Raw genomic sequence first — 15,331 nt, forward strand, 5'->3', positions numbered from 1 at the left:
GTCATGGCTGGTGATGCTGAATGCTGCTGTGAGATGGATAAGATAAGAACAAATTGTATCCATTGTTTTGAGCAATATGGAAGTTCTTGGTCACACTGACAAGGGAAGTTTAAGACATATCATGCAGACCGAGGCCCAGAGCAGATTGAGGGGAGATGGTAAAGCGGAGATAGGAATGGCTATTTAAGCAATTATTTTAAGAAGTTAATAGAGCTGAGAAATAGATGGGTAGCTAATTGAGAGTCAGAGGAAAATACTGTTTTTTTCTTGCATTCTTAAGAGGGGGCATTCTTAAGTGTTTGTGCTCATGGGATTGGTCTGGCAAAGAGAGGGAACCTGATGCTACAGTAGAAAGGGGATATAACTGCAGTGACAAATTGCTTAATGCAAAAAAATATGTGAGATGCAGAGCAAACATGAAGTGTTTGGCTTGGAGAACAGGGGGTAGAAAGAGTTGACATAGCTATTAAAGAGGTGGTTGAATTGGCGGTAGGGGGATGAGGAAGTATCAATAATTAATTATAACTAATTAGTGAAGCAAGAGCATCAGCTAAAAGGGAGATGGGAAAATGGGATGCAGTAAATCTCAAGAAAAAGTAGCAAATATTGGAGTCACTGTGGAGAATGGGAAGGTGAACCTATAATAGTAAACACGAAATCCCCTAAAGTTATATTAAACAAGGTGGATTTGAATGCAGTTTTGCTTGGAAAGAGACTGATTAAAACAAGTTCTTTTTTTAACAGCCTATAAAGGTAAAAAACATATTACATATTAGCACATGTTCACAGTAGGAAATTAGTTTAATAATTACTTATAATCTTACTATTCAGAGATAATCATTGTAATATACCTTTTCATTTATTATGCATGCAAGTACATCTATAGAAAGAAATATAAAAGTCTTATTTTCATAACTAATGCTATTTTACAAAATTTTACTTTGCCAAGCATTTTAGCTATTGCTCTGAGAAAGATGAAAGCTACTGGAGTGATAACTTTGTTATATTGCAAATGTTTTCTATAATCATATTTTAATGTTTGTGTTCATTTTCTAATTTTTACATAGATATACCTATAACAGAAAATTTATAGCCATGTTAAAAAGGTGCTCTTTCAGGGGTGTATACCAATTATTTTTTCTACTGTTTAAAATGAAAGAATAAATTATTAACCTACCAGATTTTAATTTGATTAAATGTGATGAAGAAATCTAATTTTTAGAATAGTTTTAATCATTCTTAAATTACATATCCTATAATACAACCTTGTAATGGTAGCACTTTCAGATGATTTCCTTAAAATTTTCTTTCAGAAGTATTTAAAACTATGCTATTTTTTCAACAAGATTTTTTAAAGAGTAAAAATGATCTATCATCACATCACCAGAGAAAATAAGTTGTACTTTACTTACTTGAAATTATATTGTGTGTAAACATTTTTCCATCTGTATTTTCTTACTTTTAAAAAATGTTTAAAAAATGTTTACACTTTGGAATTTTTTTAAATTCTCATCCAAGATTATTTTATTATTGATTTGCACGCGTGCACGTGAATGAGAGAGAGAGGCATCAATCAGTTGCCTCCTGTATGTACCCCAGCAAGAATGGAACCTGCCACTAGGTATGTGTCCTGACTGGGAATCAAACCCACAACTTTTAGGCATACAGGACGATGCTTTAACCAACTGAGCCACCTGGCCAGGGCCACTTTTTAAAGTTTTTGAAATACCCTTTGTAAATATGACTTTAATGGCTGCCTTATGATTTGCACTATTATTGGGCATTTAAGAATGTTTGTAGTTTTTAATTGCCTTTTTACATGTGTGATTATAAATAGCACTATAGTTAACATTATTGGCACTTAATATTTAATTGGATTTGGTTTTAGTATATTTACTATAAAAGCACTACATATCCCTTATAGAAAGCTTTAAAAATAACAGACAAAATTATTATACCAAAGAGAACCACTGTTGGACATACACCAAATCTCTATTCATTCAACTGCTGTTTTTCAGTACCTGCTATATAGCAGGCACCGCTTCAGATGCGGAACCTGCCCTTCAGAGCTGACATGCTAGTGTACACTTAGTGATATGTCATGTCAGTCTCCTACAGGCAGAAATGTGTGTGTTTTAAAAAGGGACTGTGCTACTTGAAAGTTGCATTGTAATCTATTTTTTTTCCTGTAACATTAAGAACTTACTTCCATGCTACTGAACTGTCTTTTACAATATCATCTTTAATGGCTATAGGAGAATTATTTTTTTGGACATACTATATTTTATTCATCTGCTATAGTCAGACATTTCCTTTTTCAATTCCTGACTGCTCTTAACATCCATAAAATGCATATTTTGCTTCTTTTTGATAGGATAACTGACATGACCTCCACAAGACATGAAGGCACAGGCAGTGCATGCTGTCTGTGTTCGTCAGTCTTGTAACATCTCTAAGCGGATCTCAGGGTAAGTTCCTTTATACCATGCCTGAGCATTAGCTATTTGTATAGTTAGAACAGAGTGCAAGCACACAGTGCCAGGGGGCTGTTGCCTCTGAAGCCATAACATTGTGAACTTTTCTGAAAGATCAGTTAATGAGAAATAAAGAAGAGACTGGAAGTTTGCATGAAGATTAAAAACCATATTTTCTCCTGTCTTTTCTGATTAAGACTCTTTCTGTTATCTGCTACCAGATAGAAAATCACTAGAAGGGCAAGTTTGATTGATTGGTTGATTGATTTTTTTTTAAGTGTAAGCTTAGTACTTATTCAACACTTGACAGAAGGCATTATCAGGTTTTCTAGGTCCTGTGATGGGAATTTTTATTTAACTGATAAAACATTAGAGGTGTTTAGTAGAACAGTTAGGGGAGTCAACAAAACCACTGCCTTTCTTTCTTTTTTTTTTTACTCTTTTTTTAAAATTTATTTTAATCATTGTTCAAGTACAGTTTCCTCCCTTTTACTCCCAATCCAGCCCACCCACCCAACCCTCCCCACTTCCCTTCCATTACCACCCTCCCCCTAGTTTTTGTCCATGTGTCCTTTAAATTTGTTCCTGTAAATCCTTCCCATTCTCTCCTGAAATTCCCTCTTCTCTCCCCTCTGGTCACTGTCAGCCTGTCCTCTATTTCAGTGTCTTTGGTTATATTTTGCTTGTTTCTTTGTTTTGTTGTTTAGGTTCCTATTAAAGGTGAGATCATATGGTATTTGTCTTTCACTGCCTGGCTTATTTCGCTTAGCATAAAGCTTTCCAGCTCCATCCAAGCTGTTGCAAAGGGTAGGAGCTCCTTCCTTCTTTATGCTACATAGAAATCCATTGTGTACATGTACCATAGTTCTTTGATCCATTCATTTACTGATGGGCATCAAGGTTGCTTCTAACACCTAGCTATTGTAAATTGTGCTGCTATGAACATTGGGATGCATAGGTTCTTTTGGATTGGTGTTTTAGTATTCTTAGGATAGAGTCCCAGCAGTGGAATTGCAGGGTCAAAAGGCAGATCCATTTTTAGTTTTCTGAGGAAGTTCCATACTGCTTTCCATAGTGGTTGTACCAGTCTGCAGTTTCACCAACAGTGCACTAGGGCCCCCTTTTCTCCACAACCTCTCCAACACTTGTTGTTTGTTGCTTTAAAACCACTGCTTTTCTATTCCATCTTTCCATGTCTTTCTCTCCACACAAGATGACATCCCTCCAACATGGTACAGAAATAAACGGAATCTCTCTGAGGAAGAGAAGTAGGACATAGTCGAGTGGAAACGGACCCAGAGGAGGAGGCAAAGGAAAAGACCTTGTGCCAGGGCCACATGAGCACCCAATTTCCCCCTCATGGGTGGCCTTGGCCGAGGTACAAAGGCACTTGCTACACTGTCCATGAAAAAAGTTCCTTTTCAGTCTTACTATCACAGAATTCATACAGAGGGCACACAGTCTACTTAACATGTGTTGTGAGATGTTCAAAGAACCTGTATGCTACCTTCAATAATTATGAAATGGCTAAGTATATTTCTTTGCAAAATCCTTGCTTTTGATAAATCCATTTGTTTTTTAAAGTCAGCTTCCAAAGTGGAAGATTAAACTTCCACATTTATATTCAGAATAATGTTTATTAACTAGCTCTGATTAACTCATGGGATATCCTGATGGTGGTCCTAAAGCTGAAAGAAGTGAGTTACTTCATTCCTCCTTTTGGGCTCCTCCTGCCCACATGTTTCTTCACTTGAGACTAATGTCTGCATATTCCTAACAGATTTCTGCACAGATTGTCTTCTATAGGCTCAAATATTACCTAGCCCAACCAAGGGAAGTTTGCTTTAATCTTTCAGGGCCTGCTGGCTCTAGCTAGCTGGATAAACTAATTTGTTATTTTATAGTAGGTGTTAAAAGTGAGTGTTCTCAGGGAATAAAAATCAACAAGAGTCTTTTATTACATAATATGCATAATTTCCAATAACTATAGCCAGCCAGAATCAGAGAAGAGATGAGATTATTGATCAAACTAGTGTTTCTGTGCCTTAGGCTGTTGCCAATAAATTCTCATCACTACAATGAATCAAACAGATATTCAATTAAAATAGCAGTGACTCAAACACGGGGCTTCATGGGTTGTTTCTAATAATTAGACTAGCAAAGGTTCTTGATGATGTGTATAGGCCGCTGACCTAAGATAGTGCTTCTGCGTAGTCCCAATATAATCTTCGATAAGCATCATCACTAGTTCTCTTCATAACTGCTCTTGACTTTATATACAATCTTTCCAGTTTTCTTCAATCACAATGAGTGAGCAAATACTCACTTGGAAGACTTGATGAAGATATAATTCTCCCTCACTCATTTGAGAGTGAGCCCAAAGTCATAATTCACTGGAGGAATCAAGATAATGTTTACACATACTACAAAGACAGTGACCACTTGTAAAAGCAAAATTCCAAATAATGCAAACAATACACACTCTTCCACTGTAACATTCACAGTGGGAATGCCTCCCTATCTCTCAGAAGATTAAGCCTCTGGATGAAGGAACTTGTATGTGCTGTTTGGGAACAACAGCTAGAAGCATCCTGAAATGCTACTACAGATGGGAGGGACGTATGCATGTAAGGTTGATAAAACATAACAATGATATCATTCCATGTTTTTCTGAAGTGTCTTTATTAATTTGATAGACTATGGGTTCTTCTATGTCAAAACATATAGATCTACATCATTTTAAATGATAGTATCTTATAGTACTGATATGCTATAACTGATACATCTATTCCCCCACTGGTAGGTATGCAAGCACTTCTAGTGTTTTACATTACAAAAAATAATGTTGTAATGAATATTCTTATGTTTAATAAGGGAAAGGATTTGAAAAAAGTATCAGACATAAGATTTCAACACATTACTTCCACCAGCAGTGTAAGAGCATTCATTTTTCTCTTAGTCTTATCAGCACGTAGTATCATCAATTGGAAAAATTTATGCCAATATGATAGCTTAAAAATGTTGAATTATTGAGTTAAATTACATTTTTCTGTTTTCTTAATGGAGCTAATTTTAACATTATGTACCGTTGACCCTTGGAGAACACAGGGATTAGAGTGCTGACCACCCAGGCAGTTGAAAATCTGCCTAAAACTTAAGTCAGCCCTTTGCACACATGGATTCCCAATGGCCACATGACCCTTGAATAATGTGGGTTTGAATCATGCAGGGCAATTGAAAAATACCCGCATGTAAGTGGACCCATGCAGTTGACAGGTATGTTGTTTAGGAGTCAACTGTATCTCTTGTCTATATTGATTGTATTTATCTGTTCATTTATTTATTGGGGGAAGGGGTATTTTCTAATGGTTGTTTTATCCTGCACTGTTCCTTCTCCCTATGTCCCACATAGCTGCTTCAGATCTGGACTCAGAAATCTAAGAATTATATGTAAACAGCGTCAAAAAGGCTGAGTCAGCACCTGAAGAATATGGAGTGTTGCGTGAGCTCTAGTTTATAGACCCAACACCCACACTTGCTTGTTTGGTGAGGCCATTTGACTTCTTTCTAATACTCTTCCTGGAGGATCGAGATTGCTAGTTGCTCTATATCCACAAATCCCCTTTATTCACTTGTAAATAACCACACATTATCTTAAGGTTCTACAGTTTTTGTGTTGCTTTTGCTTTCAGTAGCTGCCAACTTTTGCCCATAAAGCTTAGCTGTTCCTTTCATGGGTATTGAAATAATAAATGCTCTGCACAGATGACCTAAAAAGAACCTAGTGATGACCGTTCCTTATGTACCCTTCTTTCTCCCTCATCACTTTTGTCACACTGTGGTGAAGTATGAAGAGAGGGACACAATCAGCTCCTTCATATGTGGCACGTTAAGTGTTTATCTTCATCCAGTTATCACACAGAAAGTGGACAATACACCTATCTCTGCAAGCACTCTGAAAGAAATTGAATCTTTCGATCCTTTATATAATGGTAGAGTAAATATCACAGGATCCAATTTGTCTTATGACTGTGCCATTGAAAATCCAATGCTGAAGGAAACATGGACTGGGAGATGGACAATGAAAGATAGATTTCCTGGGGCTGTCTGTGTATATGTGCTAGGTCAGAGGGGGCAGGGGAACAGGGCTGATTTACAGGGAAAGAAGGGGACAGAAAAGAAAGAAAATGCATCCATGGCCATCAGAAGGCTGGGACTAGAGTCCCAGGTCTAATATTAACTGACTGTATTACCTTAAGCAATCATTTTTACTTCTGAGCATTAGTTCCTCCTTAATGAAATGGAAGTAATTCTTACCTTCCTAGGTGTTTTATGAGTTGAAGGAAAACATGTGAAGTGGACAGTAGCAAATCTATTCATAAGTACTCCTGTATTTCTCTAGAGCGGATTTCTCTGCAGAGGATTTCCCACTAGCATTGTGCTTCAAAAGATCAGAGGAGAAGGAAAGAATGCTTATGTATTATCAGGTCACAACCTTTGGTTCTTGCCAATCTTTCAACTAAACAAAAATTAACTAATTAGTATTATTGCTTCCCTTTAGTTTCTTTGCATAGTCCCGGCGCAGCCATCTTTATCAACACCTCTATCATTTCATGGGCAGTTTTCACACTCCTTCCTCTCATTCCCTTGAACAAACCCAAACTCTGACCAATCTCTGTATCCATAACAAAGTGTTTAAGAAAAATTAATAAGAAAAATGTACTTGACACTGTTTACTCAATTCCAAGGAAGCATATTGTTTTCATTAGAAGCAAAGCAAGATTTTTCTGTAAATTTCCATTACATAAGGAAAGTGGAGATTAGCTACCCATTTTTGCCTTCTCCTGAGTCTCATATTCTTAAAATGCCCACTGAGGACACTGAAGTTAGAAATGGTTCACACTTGTACATGATTTGAGTGCTAAAGGCATGGCCACCCAATGTCCACTTTTCATCAGCCAGGTAGTGGTAGAAACATGGGAAACAATGAAAATGTTACTATTAAATGGTAAATACCTTCTGTGAGACATTGTATTTCCTCATGTTTATTCAGAACTGAGCACCCAGAGGCACCAACGGATCCTTGGGCCCCGTGCTGTTTATCTTGCTGAGGAGCTGTGCTGTGCTAACGAAGGGTTATTGTTCTCTGACTGTGAACTTAAGAACATGGATTCCTATTTTCTGGATCTACAGCATCCAGTGTAAACATACAAAAAGAAAACACAATGAGGAAGGGTGCATAAAAAGAGAATAATTAATTCTGTTCACTGTGGTTGGGTATGAATGGAGTTAAGAATACATGCTTAAGAAAGTTGCCTGAGAGCAGAATTTTAAAAGAGTTATAAGAAATTCCAGGAAACATAGGCATTCCAGGTTTAAAAAAATGCATTATGTGCAAAAGCACAAAGGAGTAAATATCACTGGGTTTATGAAAGTTTAAGCTGTTGACTGTCAGGCTGAATTATCCAGAGATAAGCCTGGAGAGGAGGGCAGAAACCAGATGAGAGGCCTACTGAGCCTTGCACAGGAGCCTGAATGGGGTCCTGGAGGTAGCAAGGAGCTGAAGAAGGATGAGAAGCATCAGAATCATCCTAGACTTGGATTTTAGATGGTTTGCTTTGGCATATTTTCTCCCAGGTGGACTAAATAGTAGGTGAGTCTAAGGCCAGAAAGAACAATCTAGGGAAGTCCCTAGAAGCCAGCCTGCAGAGCTGTAGAACAGGAAGGACAAGGCAGAGCTGATCTGGGACAAGCTGAGAATACCCAGCCAGCACTGTCCCTGCTCCAAAAGAGCCTAGTCCAGTGGGTGGTTATTTACAAACACTTGGAAATGAACTTGTCATGTGTAAGAAATGACACTTTGTCCAGAAAGAGATTAAGAAACAATTGAGACCGTAAGTAACAGAGAACTAGGGAGTAGGTGGAGTGGCAAGAGGGGAGTCCTAGGGAAGACCAGCATTGCTAGGTCCACAGAAGCAGAACAGTGAGTTGATAGGTTAGTCACTGGCAGCAATGTTAATATCAGGTGCCCATGCTTGGGTACTCACTGTCAGATTGTAGGAATTAAAACTCAAGGGGTGTCATCTCCCTCACTGGCTCAAGCTTAGGCTACCACAAATGCCTAAACTTAACTTTTGTGGGAGCCTTGAAAATAGTAGTGGTAAACATTTTCTTTAAAGAAACTCCACAGGAAGGAATTTTCAATGATATTTCTAAATGCATTTCTAAGTGTACCTTTAAAAATTCATTTGAAAATTTCATACTCATTGATGTGTTTTTTTTTTCTGTCCTGTTGTTAGATGGCCTTTGTAAAAAGCAAAGGGAAAGCATTTTGCTATCATGTGAAGTTACAAACTATATTTTCCTGCTGAATGATAGGAAAATATCATTCCTACAATGAAGATATCATAGTCACTTGGTCCAGAGGGGAAAGTGGTATTTCCAGCACCCTGGCTTACTTTCTGAGCTCCCCACAGAATACAATTATTAATGAACCCTGACTTTCATGAAATGAATAGCTAATAAACTAGGGAGACTTTTTGCTTTGAGGAAGCTTAGTCCCTCAGACAATGAGGAATATTTATGCAATATTTCTTCAAGCAAATATGCTTGTGCTCACTTTCCAAACACTGCATATAGGTAAGTTATCAGTATAAGTAGGGTTTGATAATGGTTTTAGGCTATAGCAGCAAAAATTGTGAATTACAAACAGGGAAATCAGGTTGGCATTTAAAGAATACCTTTGATTGGTATTTCTGAAAATGCTTTTTACCTACAGGGATATTTCTGTTCAAGATGGCAAACAACCTCCTTACTTCAACCACACAAAAGTCCTGCATTGAAAAAAAAATCTACCATAAGATTTCCTTTTTAGGGTTTCAGGGCTTCAGAAATTAAGAGGGAACATACATGTTTTGTGCCTCTGTGAGCTGAGCATCTTGAAATCCTGTTTGCCACTGTCTCTACGATGTGTCTCAGTGTCCAGGATGTGCAGAGCTGAGGCTGTAGGCACAGTGGGAAGTTGGAACTGGGGCTCTGCTGGATGCTGGGCAAGCATAGTCCATGAACCTGGTACAAAGAGTCACCAAAGGACATTTGGCATACTAAGTATATGCCCAACTCAGCTAATTTTTTACTCCTATTGATAGCTGAATGCCAAAACTAATAATTTAAGATATTTCTAGTCCACTATTCATAGTGGAGTGTGTACCCATGAAGTTGACTTTCTAGGTGGGTTGACTAGTCCTTTCACCCACAAACCATCAACTTGACATCATGGGAGACCATGTCCTCTCTCTTTTTATTCTTTATTAAGGCTATTTGAGTCAGGGGAATATGGTTTAGAAATATTTCTATCATATCATTCTAGCTGTGAAAATTAGTAGGAATAACATATTTGGAAGTTTGGTGATTCTATGTAGTGAGATAAGAAAGCATTGTCCTTAGGTTACGTGGTCTTCAAACACATAGAACCCTCTAGGCACTAAGTGATAACTCCTCCTTTGAGAGTACTGAAGACTGAAATGTATTTGAAGCTCCTACTTTTCTCCCCAATAGGAATGTTTTTTAATGTAAAATACAGTTAAGCTTGCATCCTATTTTTTTAAATGTTGCTTCATGTTGGATTCATTTCAGAGTATAGCAAAACAATCAGGAAGAAATGGTCTGCAGACCACATTTGGCCCATCTCTCTAACCAGAGATCTAACTTTCAGTTTACACAATGCAAAGCCTCAGAATCAATCTGTCTCTGATAATATAGAAAACAAGCTTTTCAGAACCTCTCATTCTTGAGCAAACCCTGGCCAGTTGAGACTGGAGGAGGGTCAGCTTTTATCCCCCAGGAAGAAGTCTGCAGCGTGAGCTACCCCAGGAGGGGAGAGGACAAGGCAAATAGTCGTGGCTCTTTACACATCACTCTTTCAAGGAAACTTGGTTTTCTATTCTGAATTGCAATTTTCCACTTGCTACCTTGTCCAGAACATGTTGCAACATTTGAAAAGGAGGCCTAGTTAGGGGTGCTTATTATTCCTAGAGTCTAGATCTACTAGATAATGGTTGCAGTGAATTGAAGGGAATTGAACAAATCTTGCTAAATTTTGCTGCTGAATCAATATGTGACCTTGGGCAAATCTCTTTACAAATGGGGGAACTGAAGGTCACAGATAAAGTAAGAAGAAGCAATATCTGGTAGAATTTTTGTCAGGAGGGAAAAGTATGCATGTGAAAACAATTTGGAAAGTCAACTTAACATTTCTACTTAATTGCTCCTTCTTTACATGGACATAGAATTTCAGAATGACACAAATATGTGGAGAGATTTTTTTTATTGTAAAACATTAAGAGTATGTTTATAAAAATGACATCTATTATATAGAGCTGTTCATTTTAAAAATAGCCATAACGTGCCCCCCGAATTGAGCTTTGTGCTCTAATGCATGCTTAACTCACGAGTTTAGCAGGTTCTGACTTGGGTGATATTAGGTGTCTAAGTTTCTGCCTTCTGGGGTCCCCAGTTCCTTTAAGGCTAATTACAATTCTAGCACCAACAAAGATGCTGGGGAAAGTTCAGGCTTCTCCAGTTGTTCCTGAGGAGCTTCAGCACTATTATCCCTGTGGTCACCTGTCACCTCTCACTCAAGACCATGGCTACTTCTTAGGCCTTCTCTTCACCTCTGCATTCCTTGTCACTGTTTCTCTAGGAAGCCGTCTTCTCAAAGTCAAGGGTGAATCGCACCTTCCCTTTATCTCCCAAGGAGAACACTGGACTGAGGGTAGTTTGTAGTCATGACTATCCCTTTGTAAAAAGGGTGCTAATTCTCTTATCACAACATAAAACAATAGAAACTTAAATGCATAAAAGACTCATTGCCTCTCAGGTTTTCTCTCCCGACTCTCACCCTCACTAAACCTCAAATTCATTAAAATTATAGCTTTTACAGGTTTCCCACAAAAGAGACATGGAGACTGGGAGGTATTATTTATGCTCATAAAAACTCTCCGGTCCAGACAGGCTTGTCTTTTCCCTGTGAAAAGTGTTTTCACTAATATGAAATTTGCCTGCCACCCGCAAGGCAGAAATAACTTGTTTTAAAAATAGTGAGCATGTTCTACCCATCCACCCACATATTTTCTTTTATTTTTTGGTACTTTGTCTTCCAGTTTATAGACTTTTTTTTTTATTTAGAACCAAGTCAAAGAACTGCCCCCTGGATAATCATTCTGCCTTCAGTGATTTGGTGCTTACGGCGCTTCTGGTGGCACGTAGAGCCCTGAGGTCAAGATGATGCATCCATTTCATAGAAGATAACATCCCACGGAGGGTTTGGTTCTGTCCCTGGGTGTTCAAGTTGAGGTGAGACAGGCAGCTGCATACCTACACTGCTTCTGGGCATGTAAACAGATCTGAATTTTCCAGGAAGTCACTTGTAAAATTTATCAGAAATCTTTTTAAATGCTTCATACTTCCAGCACCTAAGTATTCTAATTCTAGGAATTTATTCTGAGTTTAATCATCTGAGGCACAGCAAACTATATATAAGCATATTCACCACAGCACACTGCCATTAATTCCAGTTTTTCTACTATTTCAATATATAATAGAGGATTGAGTAAATTAACCTGGCATCACACATTAGTTAAGTTTTTGTTTTTACTAAAAAAAGATTTAAAAATTAAATCTGGCAGTAAAATAATGTCCAGGATGATTCCAATGATCTGGCTTTGAAAAATAGCGAAAAAGAAATAATCTAAAGCTTTACAAGCGATTGCTTTTGGACAGAGGTGGCTCCTTTCTGCCACTCACCTGCCCAGGTACTTTATGGGCTTCCTTAAGTCCCTGGCTCTGTTTTCTCTTTCTTTGAGCTTTATGTACAGTGGCCACTGCTCAGAACAGTACTTTCCTTTATGTGTAATTTTATTTTAATCCTTTAAAAATGTTTAAAAACTTTTTCTAAATTTTCTGCAACACACTAGTGTTACTCAGGGCAATTTAAATGATATATTAAGATGCCATGGTCACAGTACTTCTTAAAAAACTTCACTTTTACCACCAGAATTAGATCTAGAAAAACCTTATTTCCATATTTTGCAGATTAGGAAACTGGAATGTAAGATATTAGCATAAATGCTAACTAGGTATGTGAAACAGATTTAAGCCCACCTAAGATGAGTCAGCTAACTGGTGGCAAAGGGAGATCTAGGCCCCAAGAAGCTCCCTGCCCCCATGCTGTAATTCCCCTGAGAAGACGCTGAGAGTTGTGGGAGGTTGAAAGCAGTCCCACGTCTCTTCATCTGGTTGCTTTCCGCCTATCGCTCCTGTGGAAGTACATGATCTGACCATAGCAGAAGCCATATTGAAGGTAAGATAGTAAGAGTGACCATGAGCAAGAGTGTCAACAATTTTAGCCCTGTGATTGGACTAATAGGCAGGCTAGTCCCCTCACTTGTTACTCCTATTTCTTAGGCAGCCAGAAGTAGAAAAGGTAGATCACAGGCAATACAGTTCATGCCACAAATGTAACCGTTGACTTAATATAATGATACTTGTCATTGGATTAGGTTCAAATTCTAGGAGAGAGAAGCACTACAAACTGCTAAAGAGTGACAATTTTGTTTCTGTATTGGTAGTGTACATAGGTCAGTTCCTAACAGAAGATACCCAGCACACTCAAAACTGTTGTACAAAGGGGACCACAGAAGACAGTGTGTTTCCCCAGAGCTGGGAGCAACTGGTTCACTAACAAAACTAAATCTGAGAGGACAAGGAAAATGAGCAGTTCCCAAAACCTGGAAGGGGAGAGTTGCATAAAATCTGCTGTCTTCTAAGAAGGGTGACTTTTGCTTGAAGAACACAGCCAGACCAAGATGAGCCTAAAGGGAAGAGGCTGTAAGAAGAAATACCCAGTTTTGCTCTTTCCTCCCTCTGATCTCCACCCCAACCAGAGACCAGAGGGAAGAGATGCCCTGCATATGGCACCCACATAGGTCAGTTTCCCATGGTGGAGGGCAGGAAGTGCACTGAGTCTGGAGGAGCAGTCAGGATGTATCAGCAAAAACAGTGTCGCATGGTTTAAAAACTTAAATGTAGCCCTGGCTGGCATAGCTCAGTGGATTGAGCGTGGGCTGCGAACCAAAGTGTCACAGGTTCGATTCCCAGTCAGGGTACATGCCTGGGTTGCAGGCCATGACCCCCAGCAACTGCACATTGATGTTTCTCTCCCTCTCTCTCGCTCTCTCTCTCTCCCTTCCCTCTCTAAAAATAAATAAATAAAATCGTTAAAAACAAAAAGACTTAAATGTTAGACTCGAAACCATAAAATTCCTACAAGAAAATACAGACAGCAAATTCTTGGACATTGCTCGTAGGAATGCTTTATCTGATATATCTCCCCAGGCAAGGGAAACAAAAGAAAAAGTAAACAAATGGGACTACATCAAATTAAAAAGTTTTTGCAAAGCAAAGGGAATCATCAACAAAATAAAAAGACAACTAATGGAATGAGAGAACATATTCACTGGTACACCTGATAAGGGGTTAATATCCACATTTATAAAGAACTTATAAAACTCAACACCAAAAAAAAACAAACAATCCAATCTAAAAAATAGGCAAAAGGCCTGAATGAATAAACACTTCTCTCAGCAAGACATACAGAAGGCCCATAGACATATGAAAATGCCACTAATCATCAGAGAAATGCAAATTAAAACCACAATGAGATATCATCTCATACCTGTCAGAATGGCTATCATCAATAAATCAACAAACAGCAAGTGCTGGTGAGGATGTGGAGAAAGGGGAACCCTTTTGCACCACTGGTGGGAATGCAGACTGGTGCAGCCACTGTGAAAAGCATTACGGAGATACCTCAAAAAATTAAAAATGGAACTGCCTTATGACTCAACAATTCCACTTCTGGGAATTTATCCAGAGAAACCCAAAACACTAATTCAAAAGAACATATGCACTTCTATGTTCATCGCAGCATTATTTACAACCACCAAGATATGGAAGCAGCCCAAGTGTCCATCAATAGATGAGTGGATAAAACAACTATGGTACATTTATACAGTGGAATACTGCTTGGCTGTTCCAAAAAAAAAAGAATATTTTACCCTTTGCGACACCATGGATGGCCCTGGAGAACATTATGCTAAGTGAAATAAGCCAGTCTGAGAAAGACAAATACCATATGATTTCACTCATTTGGAATCTAATGAACAACCTGAACTAACAAGCCAAATAGAGACAGACTCATAGAAAAGAGAGCAAGCTGACAGCTCTGGGTGGGGTGGGTTTAGGGATGGAAGGATTAAAAAAAAAAAGGAAAAGGGACTCATGAACATGGACAATGATGTGGTGATTGGGAGGAGGTTATGGGGGGATAAATGGTAATGGAATAAATATAATAAAAAATAAATTACAAAAAATTCCCCCAAAACAAAAAGGAGAGTCCTAGAAAATAATGACCAATTATTCAACCATAGTTTTAATAATAAAGCCTATACAAATTACAGACAGGGAAAAAAGAGCAATGTCAGGGTATTGGCCACTTTTTAAATAAAGAGTGTTCTGTAGGTCTGTTGTTAGATGGGCTGAAAATGTATTTTGAGCTGTCATATTAAAAGCCACAAAGTCGCCTACCTCCAGGTCCCTGGTTATAGTTTTATATGACTATGGTTCCAATGTTTTCCTTTTAAATTATCTTTTCAATTACTCTGTTTTAAAACACCCTTACTCTAAGGTAAGTATAAATTATCCTAGATTTTAGAAAGGCCCAGAAGAAAGCCCTTTCTTGAGAAATGACGTCCTCTTTTTTCCTTAACCATAATTCTCAGCTTTAACCATCACATCCT

At 38.2% G+C, this 15,331-nt stretch overlaps 1 protein-coding gene across 1 annotated transcript; it reads left to right on the forward strand.

Annotated features, from left to right (window-relative positions):
- The first annotated feature begins 2,400 nt into the window (after positions 1 to 2,400).
- HHLA2 (HERV-H LTR-associating 2) lies at positions 2,401 to 11,258 on the forward strand. The gene is given in 8 exon segments (XM_045851903.1): positions 2,401 to 2,468; positions 4,790 to 5,010; positions 5,013 to 5,101; positions 6,253 to 6,598; positions 8,853 to 9,011; positions 9,014 to 9,084; positions 9,086 to 9,113; positions 10,990 to 11,258. Coding segments are annotated over 8 exon segments (1,251 nt in total).
- Positions 11,259 to 15,331: the final 4,073 nt, after the last annotated feature.

Source organism: Phyllostomus hastatus, unplaced genomic scaffold (assembly GCF_019186645.2).
Source record: "Phyllostomus hastatus isolate PE091 unplaced genomic scaffold, TTU_PhHast_1.1 phas_contig_86, whole genome shotgun sequence".
NCBI lineage: Eukaryota > Metazoa > Chordata > Mammalia > Chiroptera > Phyllostomidae > Phyllostomus > Phyllostomus hastatus.